Genomic DNA, 16,452 nt, shown 5'->3' with positions numbered 1-16,452 from the left:
GTTAATTTTGGTTTTGGGAGGCCTGGTAATTGTCGTTTGTTTTACTTTATGTTTGAGCTAAATACACATTTGTCGGTCTCGAATTACTTCGGTAAGGCTGTGAAGTCTCTTGCCCTTTCGATGAAGCACTCGTCCAGACTCCCTTTTTTTTTGGTAATTTCCCCTAGTGTTTTAAATGTATTTCTTTGGTGAAATTTTGGATTGACTATATCTCTTAATTATATTTGTTTTATGGTTCAAGTGCTCCATGTTGTGAATCTGTGTTTCTTTCATGGACAGCCTTTCTTTAAATTTGTCTAATAATCTCTGTGTATTTGTATTGTTCTTCATTTGGTTTGGAGATATTGTGTTGTTCCAAATGAATAATTTTGGATTTCCTCTCTGCATTATAAATTAGTAATCGGTTCACTGTTTTTGCAAAGACATTTTTTTTTAATATACATGTGTTTAATTGGATGATTTATATTCCTACTCCCGACTTTTAACTCTATTTTGCAGTGTGTGTGTGTATATTTTGTATTGTGTAATTTTATTCCTAATTTTCTCTTTGTGTGTTTTGTGTATGTGTGTGTAATTTGTTTCGCAAGTTGATAATTAATTCCTTTTGTGTGTGTGTGTGTGTGTGTGTGTGTAGTATGTGTGTATATTTTTTGGAAGTATGTGAAAATGGCGCCTCTGTTAATGTCCCCTAACGCTATTCACGTTTGCTCTTAACGGACGGGTCAAGTGCAGGATGTTTCGAAAGAACACACTTTCTTTTGCTTCTTAATGTTCTCATACTACTTAGATCTGTCAACTGTCGACAGAGTTCCGTTTTCTTTCGGGCCATTAAATGGTGTCCTTTTCTCTTAACGGACGTAGCGCTGCATGGATTAATGTTGAAATGCAGTGCTTTCCTCCTCAGTTAATAGTGCTTTTTTTAACACACTCATTCTCTTTCTTGCTAATGCTATAAAGCAACACAGAGCTTTTCTGTTTTTACAGAGACATGCATTGTTTTGTGCATTAAACGCTGTTTTTTTACTCTTAACCGAGCTCAATCAATCAAAGACATTTATAGAGCGCACTACTTACCTGGAGGGTCTCAAGGCGCTTGCGGGGGGGGGGGAGGGGGAGGGGAGGGGGTGCTGCTACTGCTCGAACAGCCAGGTCTTGAGCTTCTTCCTGAAGGAGAGGTGGTCTTGGGTCAGGCGCAGGTCGGTCGGGAGGGAGTTCCAGGTCTTGGCGGCCAGGTAGGAGAAGGACCTTCCTCCTGTTGTCGTTCTTCGGATGCGGGGGACGGCGGCGAGGGCGTGACTGGCTGATCGGAGATGGCGTTTGGGAGCGTAGAAGTTGATGCGGTTGTTGAGGTAGCTCCGGCCTTGATCGTGTAGGGGTTTGTGTGTGTGGGTGAGGAGACGGAAGGTGATTCTTTTGTTGACGGGGAGCCAGTGCAGGTCTCTCAGATGTCCGGAGATGTGGCTGTGTCGTGGGATGTCGAGGATGAGTCTGGCTGAGGTGTTCTGGATCCGCTGGAGTCTCTTCTGGAGCTTGGCGGTGGTTCCGGCGTAGAGGGCGTTGCCGTAGTCCAGTCGGCTGGTGACGAGGGCCTGGGTGACCGTCTTCCTGGTCTCGGTGGGGATCCACCGGAAGATCTTCTGTAACATGCGCAGGATGTTGAAGCACGACGAGGAGACGGCGTTGACTTGTCTGGTCATGGAGAGGGAGGAGTCCAGGATGACGCCCAGGTTCCGTGCGGGGTCTGTCGGTTTGGGTGCGGTGCCCAGGGCGGGTGGCCACCAGGAGTCGTCCCAGGCGGAGGGCGAGGACCCCAGGATGAGGACCTCCGTCTTGTCTGAGTTCAGTTTCAGGCGGCTGGTCGTCATCCACTCGGCTACGTGTTTCATCCCTTCGTGAAGGTCGGCTCTGGCGGCGGCGGGGTCGTTGGTCAGGGAGAGGATCAGCTGGGTGTCGTCAGCGTAGGAGATGATGTTGAGGTTGTGCTGGCGTGCGATGGCCGCGAGGGGGCTCATGTAGACGTTGAAGAGGGTGGGGCTCAGCGAGGATCCTTGAGGGACGCCGCAGGTGACTTCGGTGGCCTCTGACTTGTACGGTGGTAGTCGGACTCTGTGTTCTTCCGTCGAGGAAGGAGATGATCCACTCCAGTGCCCTCTCCTGGATTCCGACGTTGCTGAGGCGCTGCACTAGGGTGCGGTGGCAGACAGTGTCGAAGGCCGCGGAGAGGTCTAGGAGGATGAGGGCCGCTGTTTCTCCGTTGTCCATCAGGGCTCGGATGTCGTCGGTGGCCGCGATGAGGGCGGTCTCGGTGCTGTGGTTGGCTCGGAAGCCAGACTGTGAGGGGTCGAGGGATCCGTTCGTCTCGAGGAAGGCGGCCAGCTGCTTGTTGACGGTCTTCTCAATGACTTTGGCTGGAAACGGGAGGGGCGAGATGGGGCGGTAATTCTTGAGTTCGGTGGGGTCCGCTGTAGGTTTCTTGAGTAGGGCGCTGAGTTCGGCATGCTTCCAGCTCTCCGGGAAGGTGTCGAAGGAGGTGTTGATGATGTCCCGCAGGTGGGGTGCGATGACAGTGTCGGCCTTGTTGAAGACGTGGTGAGGGCAGGGGTCGGTTGGAGATCCGGAGTGGATGGAGTTCATCATGCGGACGGTGTCTTCGGTGCTGATCGGAGTCCAGGCGCGGAGGGTGGTGGTGGGGGGCGGTGGTTCGGTCGTGGCGTGCGTCGGTTGAGTGCTGAAGCTGTTGTGTATGTCCGCGATCTTGTTGTGGAAGTAGGAGGCGAGGGAGTTGCAGAGGTCTTGCGATGGGGTGATGTCGTTGTTGCCGGCGGTGGGGTTGGAGAGCTCTTTCACGATGTTGAAGAGTTCCTTGCAGTTGTGTGCGTTGTTGTCCAGCCGGTCCCTGAATGCAGTTTTCTTGGTGGCGCGGATCAGTTGGTGGTGCTTCCGGGTGGCAAGCTTGAGGGTGGTCATGTTGTCCGGTGTTGGTTCCCTTCTCCAGGCTTTCTCGAGGGCTCGGCAGTTCTTCTTGGAGCTCTTGAGTTCGTCGGTGAACCATGGGGCCTTCTTGCTGCCGGGTCTGCTGGGCAGGGTCCTCAGTGGGGCGAGTTCGTCCGCGCAGTTGCTGATCCACTTCGTGAGGTTGTCGGCGGCCTGGCTGGGGTTCGCTGAGCTGGCGGGGGGGTGCTGGCTCAGGGAAGCGGCGAGCTGGTCGGCTGTGATCTTGTTCCAGCTTCTTCGAGCAACCTGTTGCTGGTGGTGGTGGATCGTCGTTCTTTTGAAGGTGAAGTGGACGCAGCTGTGGTCCGTCCAGTGGAGTCCGGTGGCGTGGCTGAAGACGATGTCTTTGCAGGATGAGAAGACTGCGTCGAGTGTGTGTCCGGCGAGGTGGGTGGGGGTGGACACCAGCTGCTTGAGACCGAGGGTGGCGAGGTTGTCGAGCAGGGTGATGGTGTTGCGGTCGTTGTTGTTCTCCAGGTGGAAGTTGATGTCCCCCAGGAGGATGTAGTCGGCGGAGGGGAGGGCATGCGGGCTGATGAAGTCGGCGATGTCCTCGCTGAATTGTGTGCGTGGTCCTGGGGGTCGGTAGATCAGGGTGCCTCTGAGGGTGGTTTTGAGGTCCGTGTGGATCTGGAAGTGCAGGTGTTCGGCGGTTGTCAGGGTGTCGTCGGTGTTGGTCTTGATGCGGATGGTGTCCCTGTAGATGATGGCGATGCCTCCTCCAGTGTGGTTGTCGCGGTCTCTTCGGTGATCTTGTAGCCCTCTGGGATGGCGATGGCGATGTCGGGCGCTGAGGAGTCGTTCATCCAGGTTTCCGTGAGGAAGGCGACGTCAGGAGCTGTGGTGTCGAGGAGATTCTAAAGTTCGATGGCGTGTCTGTGGACGGAGCGGGTGTTGAGGAGGATGCACTTCAGGTGGTTGCTGCTGTTGTTCGGCTTGGTGGGTGCTGGTGTAGTGCAGGTCCGGATGCAGGTGAACTTGCAGGTGTGGCAGCTGAAGGGTCCGTGGGTTCGTCTCGGGGTGGCTCGGTAGCATCCCGGGATTCGGCCGGTGTTGAGTGCATTGAGGGTGGCGGCGTCGTAGGTCCGGCGGGCGGGCTGGGGTCTGCGGGGGCCAGGGGTCCTGGCGCTGGGCGCGGTCCAGGCGCGGACGGGCGTAGACGGGCTTACCTTTGGCGCACCTTCGGCGCTCAATCGGTGCTCCCTCTGCGCGCGTCCGCTGCGCGGTCGCTCTGGGGGCGTCATAAGAGGGGAGCCGGGAGGGAGGGTCTGCGGGGAGGCGGGGAGCGCGGGAACCAATCGGCGGGCGGGGGGGCGGGATCTCGTTGTAATCCGGCGGGAAAAGCCTGGGGGCTCGGCGGCGGCCCTGCGGTGGCTGGGGCGGCGCTGGGACGTTCCTGCGGTGGCTGGGGCGGCTCAGCGGCGGTCCTGCGGCGGCTGGGGCGTCATGCAGATCGTGGCGCAGGTAAGGAGGAGCAGGCGGGGGGTGTGGGGGCGACCAGGCCAAGGGCGCAGTTGTCGCTCCTGGGCAGCGCTGTGGGTGCCCTTAAGAGGGGAGCCGGGAGGGAGGGTCTGCGGGGAGGCGGGGAGCGCGGGAATCAATCGGCGGGCGGGGGGGCGGGATCTCGTAATCCGGCGGGAAAAGCCTGGGGGCTCGGCGGCGGCCCTGCGGTGGCTTGGGTGGCGCTGGGACGGCCCTGCGGTGGCTGGGGCGGCTCAGCGGCGGTCCTGCGGCGGCTGGGGTGTCGTGCAGATCGTTGCACAGGCAGCAGGTAAGGAGGAGCAGGCAAGGGGTGTGGGGGCGACCAGGCCAAGGGCGCAGTAGTCGCTCCTGGGCAGCGCTGTGGGTCCCCTTAAGAGGGGAGCCGGGAGGGAGGGTCTTGCGGGGAGGCCGGGAGCGCGGGAACCAATCGGCGGGCGGTGGGGCGGGATCTCGTTGTAATCCGGCGGGAAAAGCCTGGGGGCTCGGCGGCGGCCCTGCGGTGGCTGGGGCGGCCCTGGGACGGCCTCTGCATTTATTGATTACACTTGTGCTAGTTAATGTATGCAAGCTCTTTTTGACCCTATGCCTGTTTGTTGAATTTTTCCATAGAACTTTTTTCATTGGAATTGGAATTAAACTGTTTTACATGAGAAATTGCAGACCTTGTTTACTATTGATGAATTATTCCATTAGCTCTCTATATCCCAAATCTCTCCTGCTATTGAAAGAGGTGACAAAAATCATCATTCAATGTTTGTATGGTAGGTGCAGGTGTAGACACATTAATGTTTATATGTTCAGGCAATCCCGCTTTCTTTTGACTATAGTTATGTGGTTAGAGATGTGGTTAGGGTTGTTGCGGCTCTGGTGGTGTTTGCTCCTTTTGTGTGTGCTAGGATGGTGGTTGCTAGTGTGGTGTGGTGTAGGCTTGTGTGGGCTATGGTCTTTGCGGCTATTGTGTTTGTGGCTAGGGTGTTTGCATCTATGCTTATGGGTGAGAGTGTGTTTGCGGCTAGTCTAAATGCTTGCATAGCGTTAAACTACTGAGAAACGAAAGTATATTTGTCAGTAAATAAGCCTGCATCGAAGTAAGATGGGAATTCTCAATGCGTGGACAGGGAAGAGCCAGTGAAAAGGCGCCCAAAAGTTAAGACGACTAGAGCGAACATATGGAGAGGGAGGCGTGGGCTGCCTGCAACTTGAACGAAGAACATGGGGAGGAGGGGTTAGGTGGCAACAGAGAGAGAATGGCGCACGCATGCTGGGGAGAGAGGGGGTGGTCTGCCTGTTTGTGTTTGTCAACAAACTGAGAGCGAGACGCGCTCTGGAGAGGAAGGGGATGGGATGGGATGCCTGGGCAGTGCAATGCGTGTGGCTGGAGACAGCGCGGCGCGCGCGCACACAAAGTGTGTAGGAGACAATATGTTATCATATGGGGTAAAAGAAAGCTCTGTCAGGCATGTGGGCCAAGTATGTGCACGTCTGCCAAACCTACCAAATACCGTTTTTTAAAATCATTTTAGTGTACCCATCCGAGTTGGCTCAGAGACAAAAAAAGTAACCTGGGTGGAAAAAGAACGTAAAGAGGAGGAAGTAGGAATGCAACATGAGGGCGAGCGTGAAACAGGAATGTCAGGTGATGCAAAACGGGTGGGGGAGCAGCAAGGTGCGGTGGGGGAAGCAACATGGAGAAAGAACAAAGGAATGGTGGAGGCAAACAAACAAGAGAGCGCAACATGGAGTTTAAATGCATAGGAGAGCGGTCGGAAGGGTGAATCTTTATAAAAGTGAAATCGCACTGCAGCTCAAAAGGCAAAGTTGAGGGATTTTTTTTTTTTAAACTTAGGAAAAAATATGCTGAGGAAGTGAGAAAAAAACGGGGGAAGCACTTTCATGATGCTTTAAACAAGTTGTGAATGAAAGAAGGGACAGAGAGGAGGAAAGGTGGGAGGGAACACGGCCTTAGGGAAGCTGGTGTGAAAGTTTATGGCCCAAAAGCGAGTGAGGAGGAAAGTTCGGAGGGAACACGGCCTGGGGGAAGCTGGCTGGGGAGGGGGAGGAGAAATGCAAGTAAGGCTGTGTGCGGGGAGAGAGAGAGGAGGTGCTGGAGCTGGGGAACAGATGGCCGTGAAAGTTTATGGCCCAAAATCGCATGCCTGTGGCCACGTGAACTCTAAGTAAACCGCACTGAAAAACCCGTGGTTTCACGAGTATTTTGAGCACTTGAATTCTCGCTCCGCTCAATGCGCATGCGCAATGATAGTTCGCGAGACCTAAACATGTACGATATAAGATAAAACCGTAGAAGCATCAAAGTTCATGGTTAGTTATGTTTGCCATTCAAAAACATTATGAATTCTCTTAAAGCCACTTGTATTACCCCCTCCTCCCTCCCATATTAGTGAGCTGCTGCCACTGGTATTTCTGTAGTCTTTTATCAGTATAGAATCTGTTATGTTTTATATAAGCAGAAGTAACAATAGCTCGCCAGAACCTGATGGAATTTCTGCTGACAGTGGAGTTGAATGAACATATCACAGTGGAGACACCTGATACAAGGGTAAGTGTCCCACATAGGTTACATGAGTTAACACTCTAAATGGAGGGGGACAAACCCAGAAAAATTAATAAATAGACAACAGGATGTGGGAGCACATTGCTGACCAATTAAGCAAGGTTCACTGATAGTGCTGATCTCTAGACACGTGTTTCTGGCATTAATAAACCAGAAATATGTGTCTTGAGATCAGCACTATCTGCGCCAACCTTGGCGTAACACTCAAATATCGGAGCGAGCTACAAGAGACTGCATTTCCCAGAATGCCAAGGGCGAACCTTGCCTGGGAGGTCAGCAGTGTGCTCCCACATCCTGTTGTCTATTTAAAGTACTTCTGTGAATCATTGAGCTGACGAGCTTGTGGATGAAGCACCTGCCTGCCAGTGAGAGATACTGGACCTGATATAATGTTTGGCAGCCTACTCGGCAAACCCCAAAAATACAAGACTGTATTCTCTACTGATGACGGTTAATAAACCAGAAACACGTGTCTAGAAATCAGCACTATCTGCGCCAACCTTGGCGAAACACTCAAATATCGGAGCGAGCTACAAGAGACTGCATTTCCCAGAATGCCAGGGGAGAACCTTACCTGAGAGGTCAGCAGTGTGCTCCCACATCCTGTTGTCTGTGGTTGATAAATGGTGCAAGGCTTGTTTAATAGAAACTGTGAATCATAATGGATTCACACATTAGTTATGAGATAGAAAATGGGGGGAGCTCTAGGTTTGATTCAAGAGATGATCACATTAGGCAAAGTAACAGTTTACCCCTCGTGACTTTATGGCAGTGTACCAACAAGCTACTTAGCTTTGAGAGTTCAGACCACTGGTTGCTTTTATAACCATAGTAAGGGAAATATCAGTTTTGACACAGCTCCTCTACTGCAGTATTCCAGAGAAATAAAAATAACCTGTTTGATGGCATGTCAGATATTTGTGCCTTCTAAGGTGTAGTGATCTTTACCCCTACACTGCAAGAGCATAATATTGTTTTATGCAAGGCATTACACAAACTTTAGTATGATTTAACAATTGACTGTCTTGAATGTATTTGAAACGAAGTATGATTTGGAACAAACCTTTGTCCATTCTACAGTTCAGTCACCATCACCAGGGAAGAAAAGAGCGCATGACTTTATTTGAAATTAGTGAGTTTTACTATATATTTATTAGGAATAAGACCAAAAAAAGAAAGCAATAAGGGCATGGGTAAAACCTTGTGTAAACTTTGTGTAAGACTGAGTGTGATAATAGCTTGCTGGAAAACGACAGAGAATTTCAGACAGTCTGCTCTTTGCATTTTTGTACTTTGGATACAAACCAAATTGGGCCAGGAGCCAAATTGGGGAGGTGGTGGGCGTCGGACAGTTGCTGATGAAGAAAGTCTATAATTGAGAACTAATTCATGGCTTGCTTTTGTGATATTAACATGTTACAAATAATTGTGGTGCAGGCTGTCCATGATTTATGTTGATCATAAGCCTGTCGGGTAGAGGGGTCGACTGGCAAGGTTTGGAAAAGGCGTTTACTGTAGAGTGCATTTTAGCAGGATTAAATATGACTAAAAGACCACACATGAATTCTAGGGATCCTCGTAGACAAACTCAAGCCAGCGCAGTCTGCACCTCCTGCTTCTAAATCATATGCATGCTGCGAAAGATCTTCAAATGGTTGCCTCAGAACACCACAGACCGTCATGCAATCACTCCTCACCAAGAGCCTGGACTATGGCAACAGTCTCTATTCCGGAACTCCTACACAGACTCCAGCTGATCCAGAATACTGCTGCAAGTCTTGCATTCTATCTCCTGTGCCTTAGTCCTTCACCAGGAGCCTAGACTATGGCAAAACTCTCTATGCTGGAACACCTATACTGACCATCCTTAACACTGCTGCAAGGCTCATACTCGAGCTCCCATGGGCACCCACATCACACCGCACCTCAGAAGCTTCACTGACTCTCTATTCCAAACTGCAGCCTATTCAAGCTTCTGACACACACGCACATACAAAGCCCTATACAACACAGGACCAGAATACCTAAACAGCCCCATACAATTTCCCCAACTTACCAGACACCTACCCTCTACCTCACTCACTCTACACACATAATCAAAACCGGAGGTCGATCATTCACCTACATCGCACCCAAGTCCTGGAACGACCGTGAGAGCCGTCGAGGGACGACTTTAACCTAGTCTGGGACTTCAAACTTGACGGGGCTACAGTGTCAACTTTCAGAACCTAGGTAGGGGAGGGGGATTTACTTAGTACGCCAGATGGGATATGTAAAGTAAAGCTCGAAAAATCCTATAAACGATACTAGACCTGCACGTCTAGTACCTTGAAAAATCTCCTCGACCTAACTGCAACCTACTTGACCCGTGTCTCTGAAAGCAGAGCAAATATGACAATATGATCAATATAGGCATCTATATTGCTCGTTCACTTTGTGAGCAATAAAAATGCCTTTAAATCTTATCTTGTCACATATGTTCTGCTTTCAAAGTTGAGGTATTTTCATTTCATGCGAGTAGGACCCAAAAATAGCTAGTCATTAAATTGGGCTGGCAAATGCGAACGGGCGATTGGATTTTTCGAGCCCTTTAAGCTGATTACAAATGGGTAAAATACATTTTTTTTTCAGGCAGAGGCTCATGGACAGGGAAGAGATTGCATTAGTAAAGCCCTATGCTCAATGACATTTTACATTAAAGACGGTGTTTGGCTGCAGAGCCATAGCTTCTCATTGTTAATCTCTTGGATGCTCATGACGAGCTGAGCTTGTCATGAGCCACGGCGCTCCGGTGCTCATGACGAGCTCAGCTCGTCATGGCCCGTGGAACGCTCAGGTGCGGCGAGAATTCCCCCGCTGTGCTGAGCTTTCCACAGGAGGCAATACACCTGTGACGAGCTGAGCTCGTCATGAGCATGCGGTCGCTGTGCGCGCCCCCCTATCCCCCCAGCACAGCGGGGGATTAACCCCCGCAGCGAAGGGGTTAAAAGTAGACATGATCGTTTTCTGTTAACCAGGTTTCTATTGGATTTATTGCCTTTTTTGCGAGCTTATCCTTGGGGCAGGAACAGGGGTCACAAACTCTGCGATGGTAGGTCTCCACAGGATACCCTGCATTTTACTGTGTTCTATGGCTTTTATGCAATGCCCTGGAAGGCGTATATTCTAATTTTGAAAAGGGCAAATGTCTCAAGTCAGATCAGCTCTTATGTTTTTACAGATGCTCCTAGGGGAAACGTCATTTTTAATGTACTCAGTTTCTTGAAAGTTGCTTTAAGGCTGAGGAACTGTAGTGATTTGGCATCCTTAAAGATATTAGGTGATTAGCACCCGTTAGAACGTATTGTATTAGCTGTGTTTGCACATCCAGAAGTGTTTTTATGTCTGCTTGCTACTTTATGTATCTTTTTATCTCTATTTATGAATGTTGAATTTTATCTGATGTATTGTTTTATCGCCCATGCTTTTGTTTTTTCTTCTCAAAACTTTGATTTGACAGCTCTACATCACAATATCAGGACATTAGGGTTATTTCTGGACAACTTCATCCGGAGCTTACAGACGTGGGCTTAGTCCATGCATGACGCTATTTGCACCCTGATGTCTGATACTACACCTTTTATTCTCATGTTCACTGGACCTGCTCTCGCATTGATTGCATATTTCTTATGTACTTCTTCCTAAGGGGCTTTGATTGACGCAGAGCTCCGATATCTGTATCTCGTATCATACCCATGTCTAACTCTTATTGACTTGGCGCGAGGCTTCGGGAAGGGGCAAACATCCTTTACAGCGCTTATACCCCCCAACTCCTGCATGAACCCGTAGATACTGCTTCTGTAAAGGATGCATTCACTGAATATCTTGGACTGAATGCCCTATCTTATATGCTCCCCCAACCCCACATTCTTTATGACGGCTTCAAAGAAACCGGAGGGGGACATGTCCCCAATATCTATAGCCAGGACCCAGGAAGCTCGCCTGTTTGAAGCCAACCTAACTGCAGAATTCAGCTCTCTGGAGCACTCGCATAAGCCGCATCCTACAGCCCGTGTTAAACAGCAACTGGCAATACTGAGAGTCCGACTGAAAGCTCAGAGTCAATAAGGCAGAGAGGTCCTGATTAGCATTTTAACAAAAATACTACGAGCTGGGTGACCAGGTGGACACCCTCTTGGTCCACAGGTTCAGACTGCAACACACCTGCTATGATAACTCTAAATTGCAGACAGGGAACTCCACATGGACTATTAAAGAGCCAAATAAACAATAGACATTTCAGGCCTTTAATCAAAGCCCTTGCACCAGTAAAGGGTACAGTCTGGTGGCCTCCACTATTGCCCCTGGCCCCCCTTAGAGCTGTGGATTGCTTGGGAACGCCCCATTCACAGCTGAGTTGTGCCCTTAACGGACTGCCTGTAGGGAAGACCCCTGGCCCGGATGGCCTGCCGGTCTCATTTTACAAACTGTACCTCCCCTCACTTAAAACAGCACCTGCTCGAGCTAAAACTTCTTTACAGGCAGCACCCGCCTTACACCAGTGATGTCTGCAGTTAATATTAAACTACTCCCTAAACTGGGTAAGGACCCCACTCTGTACGCCTCTTATCGGCTGATTGCTCTTATGAAATTGGATGCTAAGATTAACACCAAAATGCTGACCAACTGCCTGGAATCTGTGACCGGGGCTTATAAATCCTGTCCGGTCTGTTTATCAAACAGACTGGGTACAAACCTCATCAGGCTCCTTGCCCACCTGGTGTAGAAAGTTCGGGTTCATAACATCCCAGCCTGCCTTCTTTGTCTCAATGCAGGGATGGTCTTTGACTGAATCAGCTAGGCCTTCCTATATCCAATAATTCATAAGATCAGTTTGGGCCCCACTATGATTATTAAAATGATGGTCTCCTATACTGCACCCTCAGCTACCATTCGTGTGATTAGTCAGGCCACTCAACCCTTCGCTATTCACAGGGGTATTCGCAAGGAGTGTCCCGTCTACCCTCTGCTTTTTGCCTTTGTAGTTGAACCCCTTGCCGTCTACCTCAGGCACAACCAGATTATAACCAGTATACCCTTTTGAGGATAGCAACATATGGCTCTATTATTTGCTGAGGATGTGCTGCTGGCAATAACAAAGCCAGCAACCTCCCTTTAGGCAGTGATCCAGGGTCTGCGAGTATTCAAAACGGTCCCTGTATATATGATTACCATGACTAAATCTCATATGCTTAACTTGACTATCCTGATAGATCTTGTCCCCTTTAAGTTGGCAGCCCGTTCTGTAAAGTACCTTGGCCTCACTATCACTCCTCCTCTCTGGACTTGCTCCCAAACTAACTGGCTGCCACTTCGCTGAGCATTTTTGGAGGACCTTTGGAGATTGAGACCCTCCATGTCTCCTGGTTGATTCGTGTGAACATGGTGAAAATGAATTTCTTCACATGGTTGCTCTAACTCGTCTAGTCACTCCCTACGCCTATCCCAGTCAACCACCTCAAATCATAAGGATTTCTGATCTTTTTACCTAGAAGGGGGAATAGCCCCGCATTTCAAGTACTTTTCTGATGTTGACACTGAACATTGTGGCCCTTGCGCGTCCCAATCTCTTAGACTACTATTAGGCTGCTCATGTGTTGCATTTCCAAGTGTGTAGTCAGGGAAAGTGAAAAGCACTAGCTACATATGGACTAGGCAGTAGCCTGTGGGCCTTGGCCTGGCTCCCGGGACACTGACCTCAGCAGTGCATACCTGGTGACCCCAACCTGCAGTCCATACCTGGGGACCCCGAACCACAAGGTCTTGGAGATCTGGGACAGGCTAGCGATTAGGAAAGACCTTGCCTCCTTTTCCTCTCAGAATAACCCGATAGCCCACAACCTGGACTTTACACCTGCCCTCAACCCAGTCTTTTTTCAAGAGTAGGAAAGGGGTGATTATAGGGATTTTCAGGACCTCTTCCACTGGTGTCCCATCTAGACTTTTGAAAAGTGTAAATTTTAATTTGCTGTGCTGGTAAATCTTGCCATCAGTATTTCCAGCTTTATCAGTGGGCAGTATTCAACCCCCCACCCCAGGTGGTGCCACCCAAACAGTTACCCCCTTTGAAACACTGGTGCATGGCTTTGAGGGACCTAAGGGTCTCATTTCTAAAACGTACAGTGTTCTCCAGCAGTCTTAAACGTTCCTGCACTCTTATCAGACTAAATGGGAGCAAGATGGCACCTTGAGCATCTCTCAGATGCAATGGGAGCTTTTGTTGCGGGAAATTCTCAAAACACACATTAGCATTTCCAAGCTTGAATCGGTCTACAATTTAATGATACAATGGTACTAAACCCCTGTTCGCTTACGCACCATGTCCCCCCAACCACCTGCCGGAGGTGTAGTACACAGGGTGGGGACTTTCAGTACGTACGGTAGCCGTTCCCCGTCATCACTTTAGTTTGGAAGGAAATACTGGGGCACATTAAGAACACCTTGGGATTTCCCATACCATAGGACTACTGCACAGTCCTTCTTGGGGTGCGACCGGTCACACTTGAGGCGGTGACTCATGCAGACTGGTATGTGGTGCACCACATTACTGGAGCAGCAAGGCAACTCAGTGTTGGCCTGGAAACAACTGTCTGCTCCTTCAGTGGCTGCTTGGTTCACGCGACTGTGGCATATATTGGCTATTGAGCAAATGTTGCACAAGATCATGTACTTTTACAAGAAATTTGCTAATCTCTGGCAACCCGTTATTGATTACAATGTCACGTATGGAACATCTGTGCTTCATGCCGCCTTAGCTTTGGGCTCTCTGCCCGTTTGATTAACGCCCCTCCCTGATAATAAATGTGAGCTCTGAATCCTGATGGCTGATGGGGGAGTGCCCTCTCCTCTCCCCTTACATTCATGGAGTGGAGAAGTGTGGCTCACGGGTTAGAGGCGGCAGACCCAGAAGCAGAGGTCGGCCCGGGACCAGGGTTCAATTCCCGACGCAGCAAAGGTACGGAACCAATGTCAGCGGGCTCGATAAATCTCGCCTCTGTGCCTCTCTAATCATGGGTCCCACGCTGCAACTCTGGGCAATTTAATCTCCACAACGGCCCCCTCGCTGCCGGGGATGCCTGGCTTCACCTTGGGGGATGCCCAATAGGGACCATCTCACAGGGAAAGCCAGGACAGGTTCCCCAGTGGTACACAGCGCCAAGAAACCCCAGGGTGAACGTGCGCTTTACAAATTCATACTAACATAACATAACATGAACCACCTCCCAATTAATCCTTCCCCTGTAAATTTTCTGCATGATCACTGCTGTGTAAAAGGAGGACCCCCATACCTTTTGGTTCCTAATTTCTCCCCTTCTAGCTGGGCCTAATGGCCCTCCCAGCGCCCCTGTCTGGGCATAGCTAAGTAAGACCTGCAACGCTTTCTTTCAGGCAAGCCCTTACTGTTAACCGCCGATGGTCTTTTGGGGTGGTGCAACACTTCCTCATGGCCTAGCTTTGGCATGTGCATCCTAGCCAACACACACACCTTTTGTAGACTTCACAAAGTTTTCTGCCTTTTTCTCCAACTATGTCCATCCCTTCCTCCCCCATTGGGCCCCTTGGCTGATACTGGCTAAGACTATTACTTATAGGTTGGGGTAGGGGGTTAGTCAGTTGATAATGTGATTCAAATATTTAATCAGAGATTGTATATGCAATAACGCCATTGTCGTACATATTTTTGCCAAGTTAACGAAAATGTACTGTTTGTCGAAAACCTAATTACCGGATACTGGCATTTGAAGTTTTCAGAAACCCCTCCAGAATTTATAAATGTAACTGTTTCTCACAGTTTTTATTTCATTCAAAAGGTATGTGTCCTATGGGAAAACACTAGATGTTAATTCTTTGTGTTTACATTTTTTTTACGCCCTTTCTTAAAGGTGTTCACTACTTACTCAAATGAAGACTACGACAGACGTAATGATGAGGTTGATCCTGTGGCAGCCTCTGCTGAGTATGAGCTGGAGAAAAGAGTGGAAAAAATGGATGTCTTTACTGTGGAAATTGAGAAAGGTAAAAAAGCTGTACCTGTCAATTAACATATTGATATTGAGAAGCAACCAAAATAAGATTGGCAATAGTGTTCATTTGACAAAAATACTCCTGCTCTTGTTGCAAAAGGATAGTAGTTTTAACAAAAACGGGATAGAACTACTGATGACTGCGGACATGGACTGCCACCGGTCTTTGTTTTTAATGCTTTAAAGATCTAGTTCATGATTCCGTAGCTGATATTTGTTTTTTAATGGTGTAAAATACTGTCAGTTGACTCTGTATTTGCGTTGGCGATTTTGTTGCCGTTTAAAAAAAATCCAAAAAAAAAACTCATTCCTTGCTGCTATTGGAGAGTGCTTTGGCACGCTCTCCTCTTCGATACCCACTTTAACGCCAGGGGCACAATAATACTTATAGTTGGGGGAACAATAGTTTTCACTCGAATCTGAAATAATTTACATATTCCGAGAGAGGAGCGCAATTTGTACTCCGTCTCTCGTGCCTTGTAGAGACTCTATATTGAGTCCACGCTCTCGTCGTTGGGCTTGCTATGTCCCTTTCAATTTAAGAGCTACTAGTCTGCAGAAGCATACTGCAGACGTGCCAATGGCAAGCCCGTCTGCACCCAGAATGTGGCCAACGCCATCCATGTTGTTCAATCTTCCGCCCCTCAAGTCAGTTAGTTTTCTAAAGATTTTCTTCTTGCCTTAAATATCAATCCTTATCACCCTCAGAATGCACTCTTTCTGTCTTGTAAGGCTCAGAGAATTTACTCTTGCCAGTCTGCAGCATACGTTTAAGAATTAATGGAATTGTTGAGACCGAGCTGAATACCCATGAGGATTATGCCCACTCCCCACCTTTGAGTAGTGTTATTGACGAATCACAATCCCAAGTGGATTTTAAGGTATGTTTCATTAACTGTAGGTCGCTACCCCAACATAAGTCTGAAATTTTCTTTCCTCCTTTTGGCTGACGACACTTAGGATTTTGTTATTGTATTTTATTTTTGTATTCCTAAATGAAACATGGTTAAAGGATAGTTCCAACCCGGGCTTAGTTGTGGGGATTCCACCAAGTATTCTGTCCGCCAAATGATGTGGGGAAAAGGTGGGTGTGGGGTGGCGGTTATTTTTAGAGATACATTTGAAGCGTTCTCCTCACCTTTAGGCATGTGGAACTATATAAAGTCTTATACACTTTTATCTTCAGTATTAAACTGGTCCCCTCCTTCTCTTTATCTGGCCTCCTGGTATAAAGGCCTACAGTGTGCCTCAGCAGCTGTTATGCTGCACTGTTTGACATCATTGCACAGCTTTCCCTGCAGTACACCCATATTTCAGTTTTAGGAGATTTTATGTTCA

The 16,452-nt window shown here is 49.0% G+C and overlaps 1 protein-coding gene across 3 annotated transcripts in view; it reads left to right on the top strand.

Annotated features, from left to right (window-relative positions):
• The window catches only part of LOC147731157 (neurabin-2-like), a 681,485-nt gene that overhangs the window by 120,964 nt on the left and 544,069 nt on the right, over positions 1–16,452 (top strand). For all 3 annotated transcript variants that reach the window (XM_086956139.1, XM_086956141.1, XM_086956140.1), the window contains exon 2: positions 14,974–15,106. In XM_086956139.1, the coding sequence (XP_086812265.1) occupies positions 14,974–15,106 (133 nt within the window). The remainder of the gene's footprint in view (positions 1–14,973; positions 15,107–16,452) is intronic.

The sequence above is a fragment of the Lissotriton vulgaris genome, chromosome 2_1 (assembly GCF_964263255.1).
Source record: "Lissotriton vulgaris chromosome 2_1, aLisVul1.2, whole genome shotgun sequence".
Taxonomy (NCBI): Eukaryota; Metazoa; Chordata; class Amphibia; order Caudata; family Salamandridae; genus Lissotriton; species Lissotriton vulgaris.
This window is presented reverse-complemented; position numbering and strand designations above follow the sequence as displayed.